The sequence below is a fragment of the Neomonachus schauinslandi genome, chromosome 3 (genome assembly GCF_002201575.2).
Source record: "Neomonachus schauinslandi chromosome 3, ASM220157v2, whole genome shotgun sequence".
In the NCBI taxonomy this organism is placed as follows: domain Eukaryota; kingdom Metazoa; phylum Chordata; class Mammalia; order Carnivora; family Phocidae; genus Neomonachus; species Neomonachus schauinslandi.
In genome coordinates this window covers 63,861,877-63,886,591 of record NC_058405.1, presented here as the reverse complement: position 1 = coordinate 63,886,591, position 24,715 = coordinate 63,861,877, and the positions used below count along the sequence as shown (strand labels likewise).

General features: G+C 35.5%; 1 protein-coding gene across 3 annotated transcripts; it reads left to right on the top strand.

Moving 5' to 3' along the window:
* Positions 1-7,208: 7,208 nt before the first annotated feature.
* On the top strand, positions 7,209-24,475 carry UFM1 (ubiquitin fold modifier 1). Of its 3 annotated transcripts, none has more exons than XM_021678305.1 (7): positions 7,209-7,274; positions 7,351-7,407; positions 12,132-12,189; positions 15,706-15,745; positions 16,929-16,961; positions 18,754-18,817; positions 22,510-24,475. In XM_021678305.1, coding segments are annotated over exons 1-7 (255 nt in total). In that variant the 5' UTR covers positions 7,209-7,272; the 3' UTR covers positions 22,511-24,475. The 3 variants fall into 3 exon arrangements, with proteins under 3 accessions (XP_021533980.1, XP_021533978.1, XP_021533977.1); XM_021678303.1 differs by having other exon boundaries at positions 18,754-18,866; XM_021678302.2 differs by lacking the exon at positions 22,510-24,475 and having other exon boundaries at positions 18,754-20,762.
* Positions 24,476-24,715: the final 240 nt, after the last annotated feature.

Below are 24,715 nucleotides of genomic sequence, written 5' to 3'. Positions count from 1 at the left end.
CAGTTTAAAGTACATTTGTACTCTTTTATTTGTAAACTCATATTTATATCAGTTATCATCATTATTTTTTATTTTATTTTTATAAAAATAATTTATTTTAATTGAAATAAACTGGTTTCTTTTCTAAATAACATATTCATCTATCCCTGTTTGTCTTTTATTTTTTGTTTTTAAATCACTCTTTACCATTTTTATTTTCTTATGTCATTGTAATTATATTTCTTAAATGCCTTTGATCATTATTTGACGTTATGAAGAATAAGATTAAGAATAAGGAAGAGAAACTTTCAAGGACTTGTAGTGTGGTTTTCTATGAAATTTACTTCTTTTGCAATATTATTTCTGCTACATATAGAATAATTATGAAACGCATTTCCCATAGGTTAATGTGAAAGCAACTCAGTAAATTAAGACTCTGGTACAGGACTTTAGACAGAAATGAGAACTCTCTCCAACCCACCACCACCAAACCTGCCTGCCCAACACAATATAGCCTGAAGTGGCACATGTCTTCAATATACAAGTGGCACTTCTTCAGTGATTAATTACAGGACTTGTTTTTCTGTGAGAATGATCTTTTGATGAATTCATCTACAATTCCACATTTAAGAATGTGTTTTTTCTTATAGGAAGTAAAATAGTAGGAACTAAAGAAGAGAATCTGATTACATATCAGAGAAAATAGTTTTACATTATATCTAACAGGAACAAAGTAAAATATTGCTAAACTTACCTCACCAGTAAGATAGCCTTGCATCTGTGAGGTTTTAAGGAATACCTGATTTCACCAATAGTAGAGTTACTAGATCATTTAAGATCCTCAAAGCATATATCCCTGTGTACTAGAACAGAAGAGCAGTCAGGAAACCTAGAAGATCTGTTTTGCCCCAAACTGGTTTTATAAATTCTGGGCTTTAAATTCTGCACCACGGTGGCATCAGGAAAATATTTCCAAGTAATAATAGAAGTTTCTTTCTCCTTTTTAATCTTTACTTCATTACTCTTTCTTCTGTTCAAAGACACTAGTACTCCAGTACTTCATAGAGAGGAAAAGCATGTCAGGCAACAGAGAACAAAATAAGACAATTCTAAGCCTGTGAGTTGCAAAATATATAAAATAGGGGCGCCTGGGTGGCTCAGTTGGTTAAGCGACTGCCTTCGGCTCAGGTCATGATCCTGGAGTCCCAGGATCGAGTCCCGCATCGGGCTCCCTGCTCAGCGGGGGGTCTGCTTCTCCCTCTGACCCTCTTCCCTCTTGTGCTGTCTCATTCTCTCTCTCAAATAAGTAAATAAAATCTTTAAAAATATATATATATATATAAAATAGATACTTGAAAGCTTAATTTCTGAGCCACATACATTTTCCCTCTGCTGCCCTCTCAACCTTCTCTAGCCAAGATGTTAAACTAATTTGGGCTGAAGTAAGGAGGAAAAAAAACCCATAGAGTTAGGACATGGAAGATATTCCTTAAAAAATGGACCTATTCCCTGATCCCTAGGAAAACAACCGCTATAGAATTATAGAACCCGAGAAAAGATGTCCAGTTTTTGCTCCAGTGGAACCCAGGAAAGCAACAAATTCCCCCCTTCATTCTGGAGAGAGAAACTCATAACCAGTCAAAGAAGACCCAGCCCTGCTGATTTCCTACATTCACAGAGTAATCTCTTATATCCCTTAAATAGGACTGGTGGGTCTGAAGACACCTTGCCAACATTCAAAAAGAATATATATCCCCAGAGAATAATGGGACAGCAGATATCTCAGATGATGTCAGTGGATATAAACTACAATGGGTATATGGACAGATGATGACAAACAGATATTCTGAAAGCCTGTATTCTTTTTTTTTTAAAGATTTTATTTATTTATTTGAGAGAGAGAATGAGAGAGAGAGAGCACATGAGAGGGGGGAGGGTCAGAGGGAGAAGCAGACCCCCCGCTGAGCAAGGAGCCCGATATGGGACTCGATCCCGGGACTCCAGGATCATGACCTGAGCCGAAGGCAGTCGCTTAACCAACTGAGCCACCCAGGCGCCCAAAAGCCTGTATTCTACATACAAGAAGAACTGTAGTGGAACCATATTGGATCTAGAAATCCCAACTTGACTAAGAAAACTTTGATTTGGCCGAGAAAAATCAGGTTAACTTAGTGCCAGTAGGTAGAAATTGGCTTGAAACAGAGAGACAGAGAGAAAGAAAAAAGGAATTATATTTTTAGTACACCAGAGATCGGGCTGTGAGAAGTTAGTATCCATTATAAACCAGTGCTTCCCAATGCCCCTTTTCTTATTGCAAATATTTTAATGCTCCCTTTTTAATCCTGAATATAGGTTCCTGGATAATACAAACTACCTACACACATAGTTTTAAAAAATCTGTATCATGTCCTAACTGTAATATATAAGAGAAATAAAAGTAAATTATAATAATTTGGCATGTACTTTAATACAGGTTTCACATAAAATCTATACAGTGAAGTGAAATGAAGCTGTTATAGTGAACTGGCTAATACTTGTACCAATGTGTAAGGTAATCATGAATAAAATAGCCACAAATATACCTTGATACTGCTGTATTGATTGGAAATTCAAATATCATGAAAAGTGTAGCAGTTGATTACATGATTTTTCAAAAAGCTTAAGAAGTCTTGAAAAGTACCAGGAAAAAATAAAAAGTAAATCTCTTCTTGATTTCCATTGTACTTGCATACCTTGAAAATGCACGATTTTTACCCTTTCCCACTCTTTGCATTTAGCATTGCTAGTCCCCTGACAACCTGCCCACTAAAATTCCAGTATCACTCCCAGTCATTTTTTTGTAACCGTGTTTTTCTTTTAATCTTTAGAATCTTTAAAGATAAACTTTTATTGGAATAGAATACACACAAAATACACAGACCCTAAGTATATCAATTTGATGAATTTTCATAGGGTTAATACAGCAGTATAATCAACACCCAGGTCAGGAAACATGTTATCAGCATCCATGAATCTCCTTTTATACTTCCGTCACTGTGCCCCCACAAAAGCAACCTCCATTCTCACTTCTAACACCATAGATTAATTTTGTTGATGTTGAACCATATATATAAATGGTCTCATTCAGTGTGTACGCTTCTGTTTCTGGTTTCTTCTCGAAATGGTACTGTCTCTCCTGAGTTCCTTTTGAATTCCTTTTCAACATAATATAAAAAGATTCTACAATTATATGAGAGGAATAACTATTATTATATCTGGCACAGGATAAGAAATCTAACTGACTTTGAGACTGAAGTGGGAAAAACAGAGTATCTATGATGTAAGTGTAATATTTATAAATAAGTGATCATAGATTCATGGTATATCACGTTGAGGAGTGTAGGCTCTGAATCCAACCTGCCAGGATTCCAATACCAGCTCTGGCACTTTACTAGTTTTGTGACCTTGAAAAAATTAGTTTCTCTTAACTTCCTTATCTGTGAAAGAGGGATAACAATATTTGCTACCTCAAAGTATTGTTTTGTACTAGCTAAGGATACAGCTTAGATCCTTAAACTCCTGTAGTAAATAAAACCCGGTTTTAATATCAGATATCTGAGTTCGATCTCATTTCAACCACTTATTTAAACTTAGGATAAGTCTTTTAATTGTTGTGTGCTACTTTCTTCTTCTAATAGTGGAATATTAATAGTATTAACCTCATAGCTGTTGGAAGAATAAAAATGAGTAGAACAAACCATAATCCTGTGTTTGGAATAGACCTGTCAGAGATTATTTTAATTTTTCTAACAAGTAATGTTCCCATTAAACAAATAATTCACATGATATTTAGAGAGAAAATTTAATTATACAAGACTGGTAAATTCCCATTTTGTTTTGTTTGTTTGTTTTTACAATTTAAAATGTTTTCTCACAATGAAAGTATTTTACAAATTCTGTAGTTAAAATATTCCAAGTCTTGTGATTATATCTCACATTTACAAGGCTTATAGTCAAACAATGACCTTCCTAAGAAAAGCCCTTTTTTTCTCATTTAATTTCAGGAAATATTTGGGAAGGGTATGGAATCATAATAATCAAGGGCAAAGGTGCCTGGGTGGCTCATTCAATTAAGCATCCGACTCTTGGTTTTGGCTCAGGTCATGATCTCAGGGTGGTGAGATAAGCGCCCTGTATGGGGTCCAAGCTCTAGGTGGAGTCTGCTTGGAATTCTCTCCCTCCCCCCTACCCCCACCCCAGCTCTCTGGCTCTCTCTCTCTCAATCAGAAAAATAAATAAATAAAATAATAATCAAGTGCAGCACATTTAGAGCTGTGATCTCCTCTAAGGCTTTACTAGGCTCTAATCTCACCTATATTTCATCGTTCTTTGGCTCTCAGGGATGTATCTTAGGATCAACACAACATTTACATATTCCCAAGTACTTTTGTCTACCAGATCAACTCTCCCATTTAAGGTTTCTTTTCATTGATATATAACTTAAAGGCAATCATAGTTTAAAATCTGTATTTTGTGATTCCCCTTATACTAAATGTTAAAGATAATACTTAGCACAAAGTAAATCTTAATACATTTTGAGCCATTATTATTATCATGGCCCCAATGATATTAATGTCCCATAGAGGATTGTAGGAAGAGTAAAGATAATTTTAAAAAATGACCAAATTAAACTGCAATAAAAATATCCATTCATTATCAATTGGCCAAACTACAATTTTTTTCCTGTAATATGAAATGTTTGGAGTAAAAGATCCTAAGATTATCCCAGTGAAAATCTTTCAGGATTACATAATTAGAGTATCAGGTGATTTTAGTCATAATCATAAATATAGTCAAATTAGGGTCAAAAACTTAGGAAGACAATTTTTTTTTTTTTTGCTTCCAAATCTGACGTTTTCTATCTTATTTAAAGCTGGTTACAGATATACTGGTAAGAAGGATTTTTATGACTACATAAGCAAATCTTTTTAGTTCTTACACAAATTTAATTTCCCTCCAATTCCTTTCTAATAATGAGAAATTTGTATGCTTTTGCAAACAGAACATTGGTGTTTCATTTATATTTAATGGGTTCTAATATGGTCATACTGTGCACTCTATAATCATTTCTGCCTCTACATGATACTAATTGGATCCCTTCCAAAACACATTAGGCCATTTATGCTGTTCCTTGCCTTTAAATGTTGCATTTGCCAATTACCTCATAAATCCAGAGTTCGCTTTTGTTTACGGTCATTAAATGTACTTCAGCACTTTAACGTTTCAGTAAATAAGGTTCTTTTTCTGATATACTTGCCAAATTTTGCTGGATGCCCTAGCAAAGTTTAAAAGAACAAATAATATTAAGTATAAATGAATCTATTTATCAATTCTTTTCTTGTATCAAGAAAATAAAACTCAGAAGGCTCTAGAAATTATGCTGTGACTCTGAGGATACAAATATATGGGTAGGAAGGTTAGGGTATTGAGGTGGGAAAGAATTCTAAAGATTTAGGAATAAGTTCTTTTCAATATCTTTTGAACACAATATTTTCCCCTTGTCCTTTTGATATAATACATTATATTAATATGTTTTCTAAAGAGGTAATGGAATGTGAGTACTGAAGTCACACTGCCTGGGGTTGAATCTTGTCTTCATTACTTTTTATAAATATAATAAAAACTCTATAAACAAAATACTTTTTCTCTTCAGGATTTTACAACATGTTTTTATACACGAGCAGAAATAAAACTGTAAATAAAAAAGATGCAAATATTGTTTAAAAATACATACGTATTTTTAGAAATAAAGACTGTAAGTATGCACTCTAGTCTCTTCATTGCTTGGCTGACACCAGGTAGACACAATCAGTAGTTTTCTTCTTACTGCTGTTCTCAAAAATCATAGTCATACCAACTAATCCCATAGTTTCAGCTATTAATGCTATACCTGTCAATCCCCAAATCTATCAATCAACATTTGCCTCCAGCTTTCTGCATTTTCTGCATTTTTCTAAGTGAAGAACACACATGAGTGTCATGAGAATATCAAAGCCTTTCTTTTCTAAGGCAGAGTCAGCACTCTCTCCCTGGGGAGCTGTGACCACAGAAGAGCACTCTGATACAAAATTACAGAAATTGGTCTTTAACATTCCTACTGCAGTTGCTTCCCTATTCCTCTTAGCTATCTCTCCTTAAAAAATCTAACATAATATCTGAAAAATTAGCTAGATCTCCTCATTATTTTAGTACTTACCTGTTTCCTATTTTGTCATTCATTGCAATATTTCTTAGAAAAGGCATTACAGACATTGTGAGAGGGATGTTTATCTTGCAAACACAGATGATTAGATTTGTAATAAATTTAGAGGACATTCAGTCTGTCTTCACATACTAGAACTTCTGTTAGATCCCAGAGGGTTGGCACCTACCTATCTTACTCATTCCAGCATCCCCAGCGTTTAGCTTTTTACTGCCTGCCACATAGAAAGGATTCAAAGTTTGTTATTAAATTGAATAAATGTGCTGATGATCAGCACCCTAGTTCCCTGATTTAATCCAATTAGGCCACACAATAAACTTTTGGAATCCTGTTCATGGATTGCTCTTTCCATCTACACTCCAAGTTGCTCTAGCCCAGGGATCTTGTCTATCTCACCAACTTGGTAACTGTTGTCTGTTGAAGTTAGACGTCAGTATTGTGTTTAGTGTTAAGGGGAAAAAATTGGAAATACAAGATATAACAGCATTGCATTGCTGGAAAGACAGAAGAATACTAACACTAAAGCGGAGCGAAGATTCCAGTGTCTTGAACTCCACACTCCAGATTTTCCGCGAACCGGTTGCCTTAGCAACTTCGTGGAACGCCGGCCCCCCCCAGCCCCGCCCACCTCCCGCCCACCTCCCGCCCCTCGCCACGCCTCACTCTGCGCCCGCCTACTCTATGCTCTTACTTCCGCCCCAGGCTGCCAGCTGCGACCTAGAGTCCTACCGTGTCTACCCGTATTGGTATTGCCTGACTGAAAATACGGAAGAACATAATCGCAGTTAGAAAAATATTCTTCCATACGATCCATACTTTAGTCTCAGAGCTTGATATGTAAAAGAAGTAGCTCTTTGTAACTTGTACGCTCCGCCTAGCTCGAACAACAGGAGCCGATTTTCAGGCAGTGCCTTAGACAACAGCAACTTTGGAGGTCCCCAGTTTGCTGAGGGAGACGTGGACCTGAGTGGGGCGGTGCGTTCCCGGGCACGGCAGAGGAAGTGGGAGACCAGGCGGAATTGGCGGGCATCTCCACCCGGAGCGGCTCCACCATGTAAGTGTTTTTTGACCCCGATTCCAACCCCTGGTCCCACTGCACGACTTTAACTCTCTCCCGCTCTCCTCCTCAGGTCGAAGGTTTCCTTTAAGATCACGCTGACGTCGGACCCGCGGCTGCCTTACAAAGTGTGAGTAGCCTGGCGGCGGTGTGGCTTGCGGGTTAGGGGGGACCAGGCTGGCCTCCAGATCCTCTCCCACCCCAGCAGGCTGCATGCCGTCCCTTCTCCCCTCCCTCACTCTTCCTGGAGCCTCCCCCATCCCCCTCGAGCCTGAGAGGCGACATCCCGCGCCCGTTGCACTGAGTGTCAGCTCACCCCGGCGCGAAGGAGCAAGGGCGTGTGACTGGAACGTGGTGACCTGTCCACGGGACTCCCTGGGTGGGTGTTGGAGCGGGAGGACGTGTAGACGACTCTAATGATTTGCTGGGGTCCTTAAGGAAGTCCCTATCTGCTCCTGATTGGAAGGGACTTTTGCCGCTTTGACCAGCTGTTACAGGAAGGGGAAGACAGCCCAGTTCAGATTCTGAAATTACTTGAACGTTTATCACTGTCCGTCTTGTGATTCCGTGTGAGTGACTCAACAGTCGGACGTCACAAAGTAATGAGCTTCAAGTCATACACTTATTATGTTGGGATTTAATAAAGTGTGATTAGTAGGAATGGGAAATGCAGAAATAGGGCAGTTTATCCACGCGAGGCCTTTTTTTCTCCTTTAGCAGTTGAATGATGGATTGGCACGGCCTCAACTACATATTCATCCGGAATTTTCTGTGATTTTAGATAAACATTATTGCAGCTGGAAGTCGCATAAAATGCGGCAAAGGACAAGACTTCAGTAGGATTTTAAGCATAGTTAATATAATTAATATCGAGACCTACTTAACCAAACTGTTAGCAGTTGTCAGCCTCAGTGATTTAACTATCTATGACCCATACAACTCCTACCCTTAAGCTTTTTCCCATGCAACTCCTACCGTTAAGCTTTTTTGATCATTTGATCTCTAGATGAATCTTTTTTTCACCTTATCTCAAATATACGTGGTTACAGCCTAAAACCTTAAGGTGTTTTTCAGTAACTGCTCCAGCTAAGGTGTCATTTTCAAGTATGCTCTTGTGGATGACCACATTTTCTTCTTACATCTAATTTACTCTAATATTTCAGAGTAATGAATTAAAAGGAATTAATTCATTGATCAGACTGCTTTTTAAATCTGTCACTACCCTCTCCCCCCTGCTTTACCCGGTTCCTTTTCTTACCCTCCTAGAGTCCATGGTCTGGTCATTCTGTCTGGTGTCCACTCACCTCAACTCTGGTGTTCTCCTCTCCCCAGTATGTTTTGCTTGGTGAAACATCCAACTCTGAGCTCAATCACCATGTTCTCTGTACATAGCTGAATGTCTTTAGAGAAAATTACACAATTAGGCTGATGGATTTTATGTAAAATTCACAACTATGCTCAATAGTACCTAATGCTCTGCTACAGTTCCCAGGTTTGCTTATTTTTCTTTTTATTCTCTGAAAGAATTTAAAAATCTGTTCATACTTTTTACAATGCTTTTCCCTTTTTCCGAAGCCATCAGAGGAAAATTCATCTTTCCATCATCACATCTCTAAAGCTACTACTATGTCTATAAACCCATAGTTTCTGTCCACCATCCTATTACAAAGGAAAACATGACTTTATTCCTATGAAAACCAGCTGTACCACTTGGGCTCTGGATCTCATCTATTTTAGTCTTCTCAAGATTAAAGTAGATGGAGTCCAGAGATTCCTCTCTCCTCATCATCTTTGATTTCTCCCTTTATACTGGGTTATTCTCATCAATGTATAAATATTCTCTAGAAAAAAAGTGAGAAGGTGGGAGAAAGGACAGAGTAGGACAGCAGTAGTATCTGTAAGAGTGCCTGGAATTTGGTACCAGTTCAATTAATATTGGTGACTGAGTGAATATAATAGGCATACCTAGTGTTTAGTGTGTGTATGTATGATCTGTATATGGGTGTGTTTGTATATAAAATACGTATAACGTGTGTGTATGTGTGTGTGTAAGGTTAGTTATGCTATATATCCTATTCAAAGTAATTGGTAACTAGTACTTGGGTACTATTAAATGCAATTTTTAAAATTTATGGGAGAACATGCTTTGACTTTTTAATGTTACTTTTCACTTGCCAAGCCAGTAAATATATGCTTTGATAGAAAAATGTCCTTTGGGCGCCTGGGTGGCTCAGATGGTTAAGCATCTGCCTTCGGCTCAGGTCATGATCCCAGGGTCCTGGGATCGAGTTCCGCATCGGGCTCTCTGCTCCTTGGGAGCCTGCTTCTCCCTCTGTCTCTCTCTCTCTCTGTCTCTCATGAATAAATAAATAAATAAATAAAAATCTTTAAAAAAAAAAAAGAAAGAAAAGAAAAATGGTCTTTGAGTTTCTAGCATTACTAATAGTTGAATTCTAAAAAGGATGTTTCAGTTCCTCATTTATTCTGGGGGATGTCAGAGTTTTTACTGGTTTTTTTGTTTTGTTTTTTGTTTTTTGATAGATTCACTCTTGGTATTGCCATTAGGTTATAGAAATGTTCAATCAAATGTTCTCTTGTATATACGGGATGAATTAAATGTAGCTTTGACTTTTTCAGTCTGATTCCTATCTTTCATTCTCATTCGCACCTCTTCTCTCACCTTCCTTACTACCATAATTACTTAATCAAAGCTTCAGTCAATGTTCACATATTGACAAGGGAGCCCTTTAGTCCTCTCTGCTTTTACACATGTTCTTTTCTGTGTTTGGATTGTAGTCTTGGGACCACGACTTCTGGACAAACAACACCCTTTAATAATCAGAATGTCACCTCAGTAAAGATTTCTGTAATTGTCGGGGGAGTTCATCTCTCCCTTCTTCAGTTTCCTATAGAAACTTCATTCTCAGTTCTTTATAATAGCACTTGTCAAGTTTTGTCATATTTCTGTTCAAATGTAATATTTATTAAAAAGACAAAATTTACTAGTAATTTACTTTAAAAATTCCTCTTAATATACAGAATAATTCCCATTTATTCAAACCACCAGTGTAGTGTTTAAGCGCCAAATTTGCAAAATGATGCAACTGGCAAACAAAACAAATTCAAATCTAGATAAAATTTGTGGAGTTGCATAACTCCCAGTCCCTCTGATTTTTCTGCCACTTAGAACATGCATTGAAATACGTTTTCAGGGCGCCTGGGTGGCTCAGTTGGTTAAGCGACTGCCTTCGGCTCAGGTCATGATCCTGGAGTCCCTGGATCGAGTCCCGCATCGGGCTCCCTGCTCGGCAGGGAGCCTGCTTCTGCCTCTGACCCTCCCCCCTCTCATGTGCTCTCTCTCTCATTCTCCCTGTCTCAAATAAATAAATAAAATCTTTAAAAAAAAAAAAAAAAGAAAGAAATACGTTTTCATTTTACTATTTTATTGGATTATCTTTGGACAGTCTCACCAATTTAAAATACAGGTAGAAACATATTTTAATGAATATCAGTATGACATTTAGGTATGTATTACAGGGACATTTCCTGTCTGCAGTTCACAAGTGAATTGAAACCCTAAGGTTTTAAGAGTTCCTTTGAAGCACAGTTTTAGGAAAATGAATCTCAGTTTCGAAACTGTAAATGTACTACAGAAATACTTGCCAAGTACAATTCCCTGCTTTGTATACTATCACATTCCCATTTTAGCAGATACTTTTTAAACAAATGGCTATCCTTTAGAATTTTGTTTCTATTGTCTCCAAAAAAACAAGGAAAGAAAAGGGGAGAAAAATGTCCATTTTCACTCTTGAGTGGTATTTTGGAGAAGTAGAATGGTGGCAGCCAAGAATCTCCTACTGGAAGTCATTATAATGTGTTGTGGCAGCTAGTGATTTTTATATTCAGTGATCTGTAACTAAGTGAAGAAATGGGACACATACCTAAGATGTCACATAATGGTAATTTATTACAACATTAAAGAACAATACTCTGGTGACAAATAGAGAAGTTTCAAAGAGAAATGTTAGCTTGCCAGTCACTTCCCTGGTTTGAAAGATAATCTGTTTTACAGTCTTGAGTCATTTTTATTTATTTCACATTAGGAACTTTTTATATATATTTTTTTAACTTCTTTGTTTTTAAGTGTTTTCTTAGGGTATAATGTCAATTCTATTTTTAGTTTTTAAATTGGAAAATTCATAGAGATTGACCATTTATCGGTAATCTTTCATAGACTTCACACAGTACAAGTTAGTAACAAAATCACACATTACTCTACAAAATGTTATTTCAGATTGTATTAAGCCCTTTTTCTAATGATGATATAAAGGTAGAAAATCACTTCACATTTTATCATAGTGAACATACTCATTTACACCAATTTAATCTATTTCAGACTTGATTATTAAGAGTGCACTGAAAAGTTCATGAGAAGGTTAAGCTAGACTCTTACAATGAAAGTGATGATCTTCCTGCATCAGGTGCAGAGGTGTTTGGACTGGAGGTGGTAAAGTGGACTGATGACTAAGGAGAAATGTGACTTTTTGAAATCCATTTGTGGAAACCAGCAGCCTATATGCTAGAACTTTTTGTATCAAAGTATTACAAATATATAAGGTTTCACCTATATGGGTTAATTTTCAGGTGGAGCTGTGGGCATCATCTCAATTAGGAAACTAATTGCTTTTTTTTTTTTTCATTTTAAAGTTAATGAGCATAGTGTGCAGTCAAAATAGACAACCTTCAGCCTCAAAAAACAGTTTTGTCCAGGTCTACCACATTAGCCAAAATAAGGAACGAGGGGCTTTAAGAATAATCAGCTTTTTAAAAAATTCTTTTTAATTCTTCTTGCAGACTTAGTGTTCCTGAAAGTACACCTTTCACAGCAGTCTTAAAGTTTGCAGCAGAAGAAGTAAGTGTAGAAATTGGAACAACCTGTATGGAATGCAGTTTACTGGTATCTTTTTCAAAAGTCTTTAAATTTGCGGGGCGCCTGAGTGGCATAGTTGGTTAAGCGTCTGACTCTTGGCTTCAGCTCCGGTTTGATCTTAGGGTCATGAGATCGAGCCCTGATCTGCTTCTCTCTCCCTCTCCTCCCTTCTCTCTCTCTTTCTCTCAAATAAATAAATAAATCTTAAAAAAAAAAAAGTCTTAAATTTTGCATGTACTCTGACCTACCACTTCCATGTGGATTCATTACTAGGTTAATGCTATCAAAAAGTTAAGCCCTACTTACAGAAGTAAGTGAATGGAAGTTAAGACTTAATAGAGGTAGGGAAAGTGAGTTAAACAAATCTCTGTTTAATGCATCCATTGAAAATTTTCAGGAAAAGTTTTACTGAAATTGAAAAGGTTTGAGGATATGGGAATTTTTTTAAACAGCAACATTATTTTACAGTGTAGTCCGTAAACCTGTTTTTACTCATTTTGATTCTCAAATTAGAATTTTTTAATGTCTTTATCATATTTCTCAAGTTTTCTGTATGAGCATGTCAACTGGTTGCTTTTAAAAGTGTGTAGTCTTTTAAAGCATTTTGGGTTTTTGGTTCTTAAGAAATAAGATTTTTTTCATCCGGAGTTATCAGATGCATCCATAAAGCAGTTCGTTGGACATAACACTACAAGAGTAGCTTGGTCTGGTGGAAATGGCATAAAATGTGACTTGTGAGACGTTTAATTGTGTCATTAATTATTTGTGTGATATGGGCAAACCTCCCAATTTCTCTTTTCTTCAAATTTCATATCCTGTAAAGTGGGAGTAATTAATATCTATCCTTCCTGTCTGATTAAATGATTTTGAGTAAAAATATAATTGCATTTACTGATATTTTGTGAAGTTAAAAGTGCTGTACAAATCTAGAGTAACTCAAATCCAAATGATTTGATTCAGAATCTTCGAAAAAGTTTGTAGTCACAGAAAAATAATTTTAGTAACTAAATAAACTGGCTTAACCCATAATCCTACCCTGAATTTAAGTTATTAATGGAAAATCAGCCAACACATCAGTAGTTACAGATACTATGCAGAACCACTGACATCATTTATCACTCCTTCATAATTGAACTGAAAAGTGGTAGTACTTGTTTTATAGTCAGTTTTAATCTTTTTCACCCATATAGAATAACTAAAAAGGAAACAAATCTGAGTACAGCATCAGCATTACTTTCTGCTGCACAGATCACCTGCAAGAATTATTCCTGGTCCTGGGGCATAGCAGATCCCACAAATTGTAATTTAAGAAGTATGTCAATGTGAGCTATAATTAATATTTTATTATTATATTTTGTAGTTATATGTGTTCTTTGTAAGGCAAAGGCATTGTTGTGATCTTGGTCTTCTGGTGAAAGTATAAAAAAATTACAACAGACATGCAATAGAAAATAATCTTACAAATTTCACATAGCTGCTTATATTTATTGAGATTTTAATGTAGCTTATAACCGTTGATGAATTGCAGGTGTTACACCTTTAGAAAGGTTATGACTTTCAGGCAGCAATGAGAAGGACTTTCACAAGATGAGACATTATAGGATCTTACAGTGAAGACAAGAGTTGACTTGACAAACTGAATCTGTGGATTTAAATCCCTAGTAAAATCTCTTAATAAAAAAATAAGAAAATTCCCCAATAGGAGTAAGAATTAATTTAAGTAGTGAGTTGTGAAAACCTGAGAATAGCCTTTTAACATTCTAAGTTACAAGATTTAGGGGTCTGAGAAAGAAAAGAAATGAAAATTTAGGAGCATGAAATACTTTGCATCCAGAAGGAAACTTGTCAGTCGTGTAGGGTGAACATAATAGTTGCTGAATTTTACATCACTCGTGATGCTTCCCAGATTTCTGCTAAACTGTTGCTACTACATTCTGGAAAAGGGAGTAATTATGTCAGCAGTTGCTTATGGTTTTTAATGTTCATAAATATGCTGCCACTATATGGATGTGACTAAAAACGCATAGCTTATCCTAAAATGGACATAATCTAAGAATAAGACAGTAGGGTAACTAGAAACTTTGTAATCTCAAATTTTAGAAATCTGAGATGTTTTATTAAGTATTACAATCTCTATAAATAACTTTTGAAGTATTTTAATATTAAAGCACATTTTGAAGTTATTTTAAGTTAGGTTTATTTAAATTTTTTAAATCTTTAAAGGACATTTACAAATAAAAATAGACCATATAGACTGTGAAGTTAATGTGTTTATTAGGTGCATAATCCAGTAACAGGTATTGTTCTCATGCATAGTTAAATTTTTATTTTAAAACTTGATTCTTTATAACTTAAACTTTTAGTTGTTTTTAACTATGTATATGTGGCCATTATAAATACCCAGAGCAGCATTTCCCAGAATACTTTTCCAAGGCCACTAGAACCACCAAAACAACAACAACAAAAACAATGAAAAACTAGAATTAGTGGCCAAAGAGTATGGGAAATACTTTATTCACCATTTCCTTCTTGACATTAAATCAACTATATTAGCTGCATATTAGCTGATTTTGAAAAGAATACTACTTTAGTGTTTTCCAGATTTATTTGATCACAAAACTCAACTAATATCTATAAAACTAGTCTATAAGCATAGAAGTACTTAATAAATATTTGTTAGATAAATGAATGAACTTATGAGTACATGAACACATTTTGACAACTGCTGGTCTCAAAAGAATTAGGACTTCTCCCTTTAGCTACCAATAAGTTCCATACCACATTTTATTGATTCAGAAAACAAATCTTTTTACACCTCTGGAAGTAGATCAGTGGAGTCTTACTCTCACTATTAGCCAAGTGGCAGTCACATAATTGTCTAGTTGACATCATCTGCACCCACTTGAACTTAGTTGTTATTTCCTATTGGCATAATTAGACTATTGCAATCCTGTGAAATATAAGTCAGCAATATATTCAGAGGAGAATTTGAGGAAGGAATTTGAGCTTTGGTTGGTCTTCCATTAAATACAAGATAGCATTTGTTTGATCTTACTGCTTCTACAGAGAAATTTTAGGAATGTTCCAAGCAAGTGGTTTGCTTTTATTTTTGATTATGCAAGAGAGTTACATATGATAAAAGTAACATGTCTCAGTCTGAAAGAGTAAACATCGATCATAGATTTATTGACAGTGTTTTTCTTTTTCTGTAATGCATAAAATAAGATGCATTTTCCAATCCCTGGTGTCCTACATGCAGTGAAATGCAGTATTTAGAAAAAAATATTGTTCATTAAATATAAGCCAATTAATAGTATTTTCTTTGATGATATTATTTATCCTAAAAGATAAATCACATTTTAGGATTATAGAATTGATTGTATATACCCCATCCTTGCTAACCATCTTTTATAGTTTATGTATATAAATATTTATATATTTTTTATATAAACTTTCACAAAGATACAAAATAATTTTTTTCCTTTTTCTCCTTTTTAGTTTAAAGTTCCTGCAGCAACAAGTGCAATTATTACCAATGGTAAGAAATCATTTTAAAACTATTACCTCAGAGCTATAGAAATTGTTTTAAAAAGTCAAATTAATTAAAATCGACTTAAAAAGGCCAAAATTAATATTAACATAAATGATATACATAATTGTAAATACTAAGTCAAGGCATTGTCCATAATGAGCTCTTTTCGGTTTCTTTATGCTTCTGGTATTTTATAGCACTTTACAATATCTTGTGTCCTTACCACTTCATGCCAGATTATTACTAAAAATAACTTTTCCCTTTATTTAACAAGGTGTGTTGTAGTTTTTTAATAAGTTGTAGATGCTTTTAGAATATAAGAAGTTAAATGGGAATGTACCTTTGCTATAGCTTTTTATTGCTTTCCTGTAGTAAACTATTTCTTATAAGCTTGAAATAATGAGGATTTTATTCAATTAGATCTATAGTTTAAATTCTGAATATCTTAGAATACTAGTAATAATTGTGATGGAACTAGCCCTGTGAGAAGATACTGAAATAAGATGAAGGGTAAAGATTGTGGGAAGGCCTTCACGATCTTGCAAAAATACAAGGTAGTATTTATTGGTGCTCGCCAGTGGTTCAGGTGCAGTTAGGATAGTCTAAGAGAACATGCGTTTAATGCACGGTAGCACGCTTTAGTTTAGATACGACAGAATTTCTCATTCTGAAACATTCCGTATGCTGTCATATTGCAGTGTTTCTCTACCTGACCTACTTTCCAGAAAGTTTTAGATTTACAAATTAGCTGTTAGGAAGTGCTTTGTAAACTTTCATCAGGTGTCACTGCAACTTGAATTAAATGACTTTGGGGCCTCTCCTGGGGAGATTTTATGCCTTGGGAGCAATATGTTAATGACGAAGGACATAACCTAAAGTGCTTTTGACTTTATTTTTCACTGGGTGTGGTGTGGTAAAATACATGGTCTTCCATGGAACTTATCAGGATCATGGCATTGACATGTGTTCTTGTCTAACCCAGCAATATGTGTAAATGCATAATAATAACGGATATTTATTTCAACATATTTCAACAGGTAACTTACTGAAAGATTGGTCATTCGTGTTTTTGGATTTAAATTGTCTGGCTTGTGCCTGTATACATAGTAACGACAAATCTCTTGTTACATTAAACCATTTTAGCTTTAGAAATAAAACCACTTAGATAATTTTATGACTTCTTTTCTAGATGGAATAGGAATAAATCCTGCCCAGACTGCTGGTGAGTATTTGTCTGAAACTCACGGACATGTGGGTGGGGCTCTGCATGTCAGTTGATACTGAACATGTGATTCATTCTAATTAGACTAGATATGGTTTTTACCAGGATAATAGCTATTTTTTAAGGGTTATGTAGGAGTCTTTACCTGTGCCTTGGAGTAATTTGTTTTGTTATGGGTATCAGTTATATATGCTTTTGGCTACAAGTAAGAGAAAACCTCACTAATAAGCATTAAAAGATGTTTAATACATGGAACCAAAAGTGACGGTAAGATCGTACTCTTTCGGGAATGATTTGGACCTACCTTTATATGATAGTGGTGAGGTAGTCCATGCAGACTTACAAGTCTGCATTATCCATGGTAAGCATTCAGGAAGTGCTGTTAACTGTTATTTTAAAAAAGTACAGTCTTTCAGGGGACTTAGTCCACACTCAGAGCTTCAGACTTGGTATTATACAGTGCTGTATATTGATGTCCTAACAAGCAGGCAAAGTAAAAGTGATCTTAAACTTTTTAATAGGTAGTTTTATGTTTTTTAGATGTACCTTTTTTTGGCTTATAATCTAAATACAGTGTTTTAAAATTAAGCATGTGTTAATATAATGTGATCTCTGAGCAGTAGTTATGTTTAAATCATTCTAAAGTACTTCTGTATTATAAAAAAATTATATTGTCCTCATAAGGCCTTGGAATTGAAATTTAACCGTATAGAAAATGAAGAGGGATTTAAAATTGTAATTTTTTTTTTAAGATTTTATTTGAGAGAGAGAGAGCGTGAGAGGGGGGAGGGTCAGAGGGAGAAGCAAACTCCCTGCCGAGCAGGGAGCCTGATGAGGGACTCAGTCCTGGGACTCTAGGATCATGACCTGAGCTGAAGGCAGTCGCTTAACCAACTGAGCCACCCAGGTGCCCTAAAATTGTAATTTTTTTTTTTTTACTTAAATCAATAGTTTTAAGTATATAATGTTATTAAATTAAAAAGATTATTGAGAATCATGAGGAATTTTATTGTGGAGATGTCTTTAAACTTCGGTTTAAAGGTTTTATTTCTTCTTGCTGTAGAAATGTTCAGTAGTTCATACTAATTTGAGTTACCGCTTACTGTAACATGCTGCCTGTTGTATTACCCTTAAAAGTTGAAATCTGCATATCATGGGGCGTGAAGAAAATTTCAGCAAGCAATTGAGCAAAAATAGGTCAGATCAGGTTTCTAAACCTCTGTTATTTGTGGTAATTTAGATTTACTATTCTTGGGGCGCCTGGGTGGCTCAGTCGTTAAGCGTCTGCCTTCGGCTCAGGTTGTGATCCCAGGGTCCTGGGATCGAGCCCCACATTGGGCTCTGCTCAGTGGAGAGTCTGCTTCTCCTTCTGTCATTCCCCCTGCTTGTGTTCCCTCTCTCGCTGTCTCTCTCTTTCTCTGTCAAAATAAATAAATAAAATCTTAAAAAAAAAAAAAAATTTACTATTCTTTCTGTCCTCAGATATTTTATTGTGTATTAAATTAGCAAGTATTGATGGTTAAATTACATTGTTGTTTGCTGAGTGTATGCATTAGCACTTTTGTGGCTAGTGTTCTTATTTAAAATTTTCAGACATTTGGTTGGGTTGTGAAGATATGAGAGGAATGTGAACAAGCCTTAAAAAGCTTGGAGTTAGATTCTGAAAATATTTGAGCTTCTGTACCTACTTACTTTACACTTCTTTGTATCTTGTATTATGATCATTGTTGGAATGTTAAGATAACTTGTCATTTTTTAAATACCTAACTTTATGTTTTGTTTGTTTGTGTAGGAAATGTTTTCCTAAAGCATGGTTCAGAACTGCGAATTATTCCTAGAGATCGTGTTGGAAGTTGGTAATATCTGCTACCTGGAACATAAGATGACCTTTCCAAATAAATATTGGTATTGTTGTAAAACTGAAATCAGCCATTTAAAACACTATGAAAACACCAGTAGTTGATGAAATAATGAAGGGTGACTCTGTTCCTTCTTGTTATTCACACTCGTCCTGTGAAGAGGGACTGCTTATGCATAGAGGGTATCATCTCCACAGAAGATCATAGCCTGTCATTGCTACCTCACAACACACAGGTAGTTCATTCGGGCTAAGTGGATTATCCAGCTGTGTTTTGTAAGTGGTGGATGCTTCTGATAGCTCTTTCTGAGAACATTTGGAAAATTAAAGTTTACTGAATCTTCCTATTTGTCTGAGTTAAACATTTAAAAGGACTATGGGTCATACATGGCAGTTTGCTTGATAGCATCTGACTTACACACTTAAAAATAGTTGAATTCTCAGTTGTATATTGTTCATGATAAAGGATATAGACATATCAATGAATATGTAACTATCTTTAACTTTTTATCATTTACGTTTTCTTAAGTTTCAAACTATATCAGAGACTCCAAAATTGAATTTTTTGATCTAGCCCTTTTGTGTAAAATTGATACCTCACACCAAAGAGTTTTAACTATGCTCTTGCAGAATCCACTACTTGGTAAGAATTGAGAATAAAGTTAGAAGCGTTCTTTGCTAAGTTACGTATCCTTTGTCAGTCTCCGAATACAACCTTTACAACAGGAATTCTCAAGAAATTCTTGTCTTATTGTGAGGGTAATATTTCTAAATAGCATTCAGGAAGAGAGTATTGGAAAGATCTGGAATTCATAACAGCTCTAGGAAATGCTGATTGGAAATGCTGATTATTATACTTACTAAAGACCCAACATTTAAGGAGGTGTTAAGTTTAGTCACTCAAGTAAGAAGTCAGGAAAGGGATCCTGGGGAAACCCCAATGACCAGTTTTCTAATAAGGAGGAAGGAAACAAAAGACACAGTGAGGGGGAACAGAAAGCTGTAGCAAAGCATCACAGAAAAAGCCAACTGGATTGGCAAAAGTGCAGTGTGTGTTGTGGAGAACGAAGGGGAAAAGAAAATATCTGACATTGTCAGAAGGAGCAGAAGGCAATTAGAGAAAGCAGAGTGTGGGCTTTGTCAACACACAGACTTCAGAATTCCCCTATGATAATCTAAAGAATGATATGCATAAGGGAAGATTTTATTTGCCCTTACAGAGGAAATCAGTATCTATGCAAATCTTGAAAGATGAAAGGAAGGCTCATAGTGATGCAGAACCAGTGCTTGGCCTGCTGCTATAGGTGAGCTCCCTGGAGGCAGGCTTTGTGTTTGTCTTGCTCTTTTTAGACCTGGAAATGTAGTAGGCTTTCAGTAAGTGCTTGCTGAATTATTCATGAATAAATTATCTCTAAGACCAGTTTTTATCTAAATGTGTTTCAATTATCTTCCCTGTCATAGGTGTTAGGTTCATTGGGAAAAAAATGTATAAGGAGATGCAACCGGGTCAGCATCTCAAGGGTGACATTGTTAGTTAAGTTTAAGAAATTAACCAGATATTGTCATATATTTGACAAATGAACAGTAAGATTCTGAATTGTAAATGTTGAAAAGTATGCTTCTAATATTTGGGGAGTTTTTATTTTTCTAAACAAAACTGATGTTCAAACACCCCAGGTTCTTAACATCATTAAGCCTCAGTTAACCAGAAATTTATGAATACCCATTCTCTGAATTTTTAAATTTAATTTAGATTTCCCTCCATCCTGTTTGTACAATGAAATCTGCCTGCTGTGTTACATAAGTTATGATGTCCTGTGCCATAAAGTAATTTAATATTTTTGTTCTTTGGTTTTGAAAGTTTTGTTATAGTAAGTCCTTAAAAACATTCCTAAAGAACTGGATATTTGTTATTAAATAAATGTAATCTGTAAGTTCTTTGTGCAGAATGTTTTGAAGTATCGTATTTTGTTTATTTTTTTTTGAAAGATTTTATTTATTTATTTGACAGAGAGAGACACAGTGAGAGAGGGAACACAAGCAGGGGGAGTGGGGAGGGAGAAGCAGACTTCCCGCAGAGCAGGGAGCCCGGTGTGGGGCTCGATCCCAGGACCCTGGGATCATGACCTGAGCCGAAGGCAGACGCTTAACGACTGAGCCACCCAGGCGCCCCGAAGTACCGTATTTTGTTTACATACACTATTGGTACATAATTAATATCTTAGGGAAATACATTTTGTCATACTGTAAACTGTATTGTCTACTCTTACTTCATTATTAAAGCTCCTAATCAGCACACCTGTTGAGCCGGTGTATAACAAATGTTGCAAAAAAAGGTGGGGGAGTGGGGCAAAGATGATTAATCACCATAGGTCATAGAAATGAATATATACTTCCAAATGCCAGTCCTTTTTCAGGAACAAAAAAGAGAGCAATTACAGTAATTGTGTAGGCTGATATGTTCCAAACCTAAGTGATTATCAGAGCCACCTAGAGAATTAAAAATACGGATATCTAGAAATCACCCCAAAAGTTTTGAATCCTTAAATCTGGTATGTCATAGAAGAATCTCTGTTTACAAAAAGCAGTCCTGGTGATACTTGTTGTGCAGCTGGGTTTGAAAATGATAAGGCCAACCTTTTCACTTTGTAGATGAGCAAAATTAAGTCCAAGGGGTAGAAGTGACTAGGATATGTTCTAGAATCTTGGAAAGTGTACATCCACTTCTTGGTTCTCTAGTAGCTGACTAAGTGCAGAGACACTAGCTAACAGTCTCTCTCTGGTAGTAAAACCTCATTTTAAAGTGTTTATATAATAGTTTTTGTGGATATTTTATTTCTTAAAATTATTCGAAAGGAAAGTTAATGGGAAGAAAATTCAATCCCCTTTAAGGCCCCCTCTCCCCAAATTAAGATATTAAAAATATTTACCATGTCTTTTACCCAAGGCATTGAAATATTTTTGAACTTGGAAGCATTAATACACTTTAATGGAGCAGTTCTGAATTGACTGTTCAGTGTTCCCAAGGCTGTTTATAAAGCAGCAGGTTACATAGGTAAATTACATATATACATATATATATAGATGTGTGTGTGTGTCTATATACATATGAATATATATTACTTACGTAGTTTGTGGTTCTATATGTACATACACATGTATATATGATTTACATAGGTAATTCATCCAAAAGAAATGTATTGAACATCTATGTGTCAAATATTTTGATATACTTCCTCATTCTTCACAATTCCAAGTTATCCCCATTTTACAGAAGAAGAAAGGCTTAAGTAGGTTGAGATTTGGATTTGACCCCTTTTATGACTTTGGAACTCTTCACATCATACAAGGAGAATTTTTAGTATCTTTTTTTCTCCGCAATATACCAAATCTGTATCTGTATTGAATTATAAATTTAAAAATAGAAAATGTCTAGGACTTCAATTCTTATTTCAGAGCACTTAATGTGTGTGTAATAATCGTGAATGGCATTACACTTCAATACGTGGTGTAAATTTGATGGTGTAAATGTGGTAAAATTATAGGACATTCAGTAAAAGTCAGTCAAATAAAGATAATTAAGATTCTGGTGCTACGCCATGGGTTGGCACAGTGAGAGCAGGACTGTGGTGCCGTATTCATCAGCTTCATCAGACAATTTATGTTCCTATCATTTTATGTATCTTGCAGATGCAGCTACAAGATTGGTACCCTGCTCTTCTGACCAGATTGTTGCCCATAAGCCCCTCCAATACAGAAATTCTGGAACTACCCTCTGATAATACTAGAGATAGATAGATCATTCTTTAAATCAGGCTGTGTAGTTAAACCATTCTATTTGAAATAAACATTCTCAAAAGGTTTAGCCTATCCAATCTATTAGCTACAGCCTCCAAATTGCCTAAGCCAGGTATTTGGGACTCATTAGATTTTTTTTTCCTTTCTTTTGCCATAGCAAACCCATCACAAGATTCTATTCCATTTACAAAATCTGTCCAAGGTCTGTAATTAAAGCCCTCATCCTCTCATAAATGCTATTAGAAAAGCTTGTAGTCTCTCTGTTCCCTCTTTCACACTGTTGTTGTAATGAGGTTTTTGGCATGGAAATACGATTGTGTAGTTCCACTAGTCAAAATCCTGCTGAATAAAAATCTATATATGACATGTGAGAACCTTCATGAACTGCTCTTCGTTCAGAGTCATCTGGTACCACGACTGATTTGCACTGCAGCTACACTGAACTACAGATATTTATTATCTCCATTGTGCCATGGTCTCACACCTCCATGCCTCTACTTTCTCCAGTGGTCCTCCTGAAAAATCCAGGATTGATTCTTCAAGTTTAAAAGCTGGGGAGCCTTTCCTCACTCCTCCCGAGCAGAGCTAGGTTGTTTAACTCTCCAAGCAACCATTGCATTTTGGACATTCCCCCATTGTAGCAATTGTTAAATACAGAGTTATATTTGTCTCTGATTTAAAGTATAAATTTTATAAAAGTGTAAGATTGTGACTGAAACAGGATTTCCAAATTACCTTGCCCATAATAGATAATAAATACTTTATGATCAAAAGACTACAGAAGAGAATAAAAACTTTGAAAATCCCAACAATTTGTGGCTCATGCCTAATAAATTCTTTTGCTAGAATATTTGGTTAATGAATATATTCCTCACCATTTCTTGTAGTAGAGAATTTACTCTTGACTCAGAAATGAATTAATCGCTCTTCTAAAAGTGAAAAGCATTCTCCCATTTTTAACAAATATATATTAATTATTAGCTGTATCAAGGGAATTGCTAAATGCTGGAGATGAAATATAATCAAGACTCATTTCCTTTTCTTTGGGTCCCCAAAATTTACACATTTCAGAAACAGCAAAATCTGAAGATGTAATTACATGGAAATAAAGATGTTTATCAAGCCCTTTTTTAATGTGCTGGGCACAGTGCTAGGCACTTCACCATCATAATCTCATCTAATCCTTAATCTCTGTACAAAATGCTGATGTTAATTTTTTTTTCTTTACTGTTAAGAAAGCCAAGATTTAGGTTAATGTGTCCAAAGTTAGAAGGAAATTGGCTCCTAGGGCTATATGATTATGAAGTCTACCCCCCAAATCATTACATGTTTGCTATCATTTTCCTAGAACTATATTGAAATATTTCTCCAAGATGAAAAAGGGTACTTCACAGGTTGCTTTTGAACATTTCTGTGATCTCACTTGGCTTGAAAAATTTAACATTCAATAATCTGTATAGATGCACTTAGACTCTTTTTCAGTATATATATATATATGTATATATATATATACACACACAACAAAGAATTGTGAACATTCGAGAAGTAGGTTTATGGCTCTATAATCTGCTTTGCTATACAGAGGGTGTTGTGGTAATTTTGTCTTTGGATGCAAAACAGCGGCCAAGGTTGGCAGACAAACACAGAGAGCCAGTTTTTGGCATAAATCTCTTGATTTTCTGGCAAAACTCGTTAGCAATGTAAAAACTGTTGTTGAGAGCATATTGTGATGATACATCATGTCAATATTTGTTTGGCTGTGTAACACTGGATTTAATAAATTAATTCTTAAATGTACAATTTACAACTGATGAGCTGTTTTAGAAATAAACTGTATGTGGTACGTGTTGTCAGTGCCACAAACATTTTGATGTCTCAAAGACTTGCCTCTCTGATTTTCTAGATAAATGTATGGATGGATTAGGGCTCATTAAATTAGCCTTCAGTGTGCAAATTAAGCAGGAATGAGTAAGTAAATGAGTGAGTCACAGAGGTCTTAATCCTTTGTGACTTCTGTCATAAATCCATTATTATCTGCTAGACTGTTTTACTCAGCATTCTCAGTTTGGGCATAGAGTTAGAAAATGCCTAAAAAAAA

Coding starts and splice junctions, on each gene's coding strand:
- UFM1 (XM_021678303.1), top strand. Junction 12,190..15,705: donor TAAAGTTTGCAGCAGAAGAA/GTAAGTGTAGAA, acceptor TCTCCTTTTTAG/TTTAAAGTTCCTGCAGCAAC. Junction 16,962..18,753: donor AAATCCTGCCCAGACTGCTG/GTGAGTATTTGT, acceptor TTGTTTGTGTAG/GAAATGTTTTCCTAAAGCAT.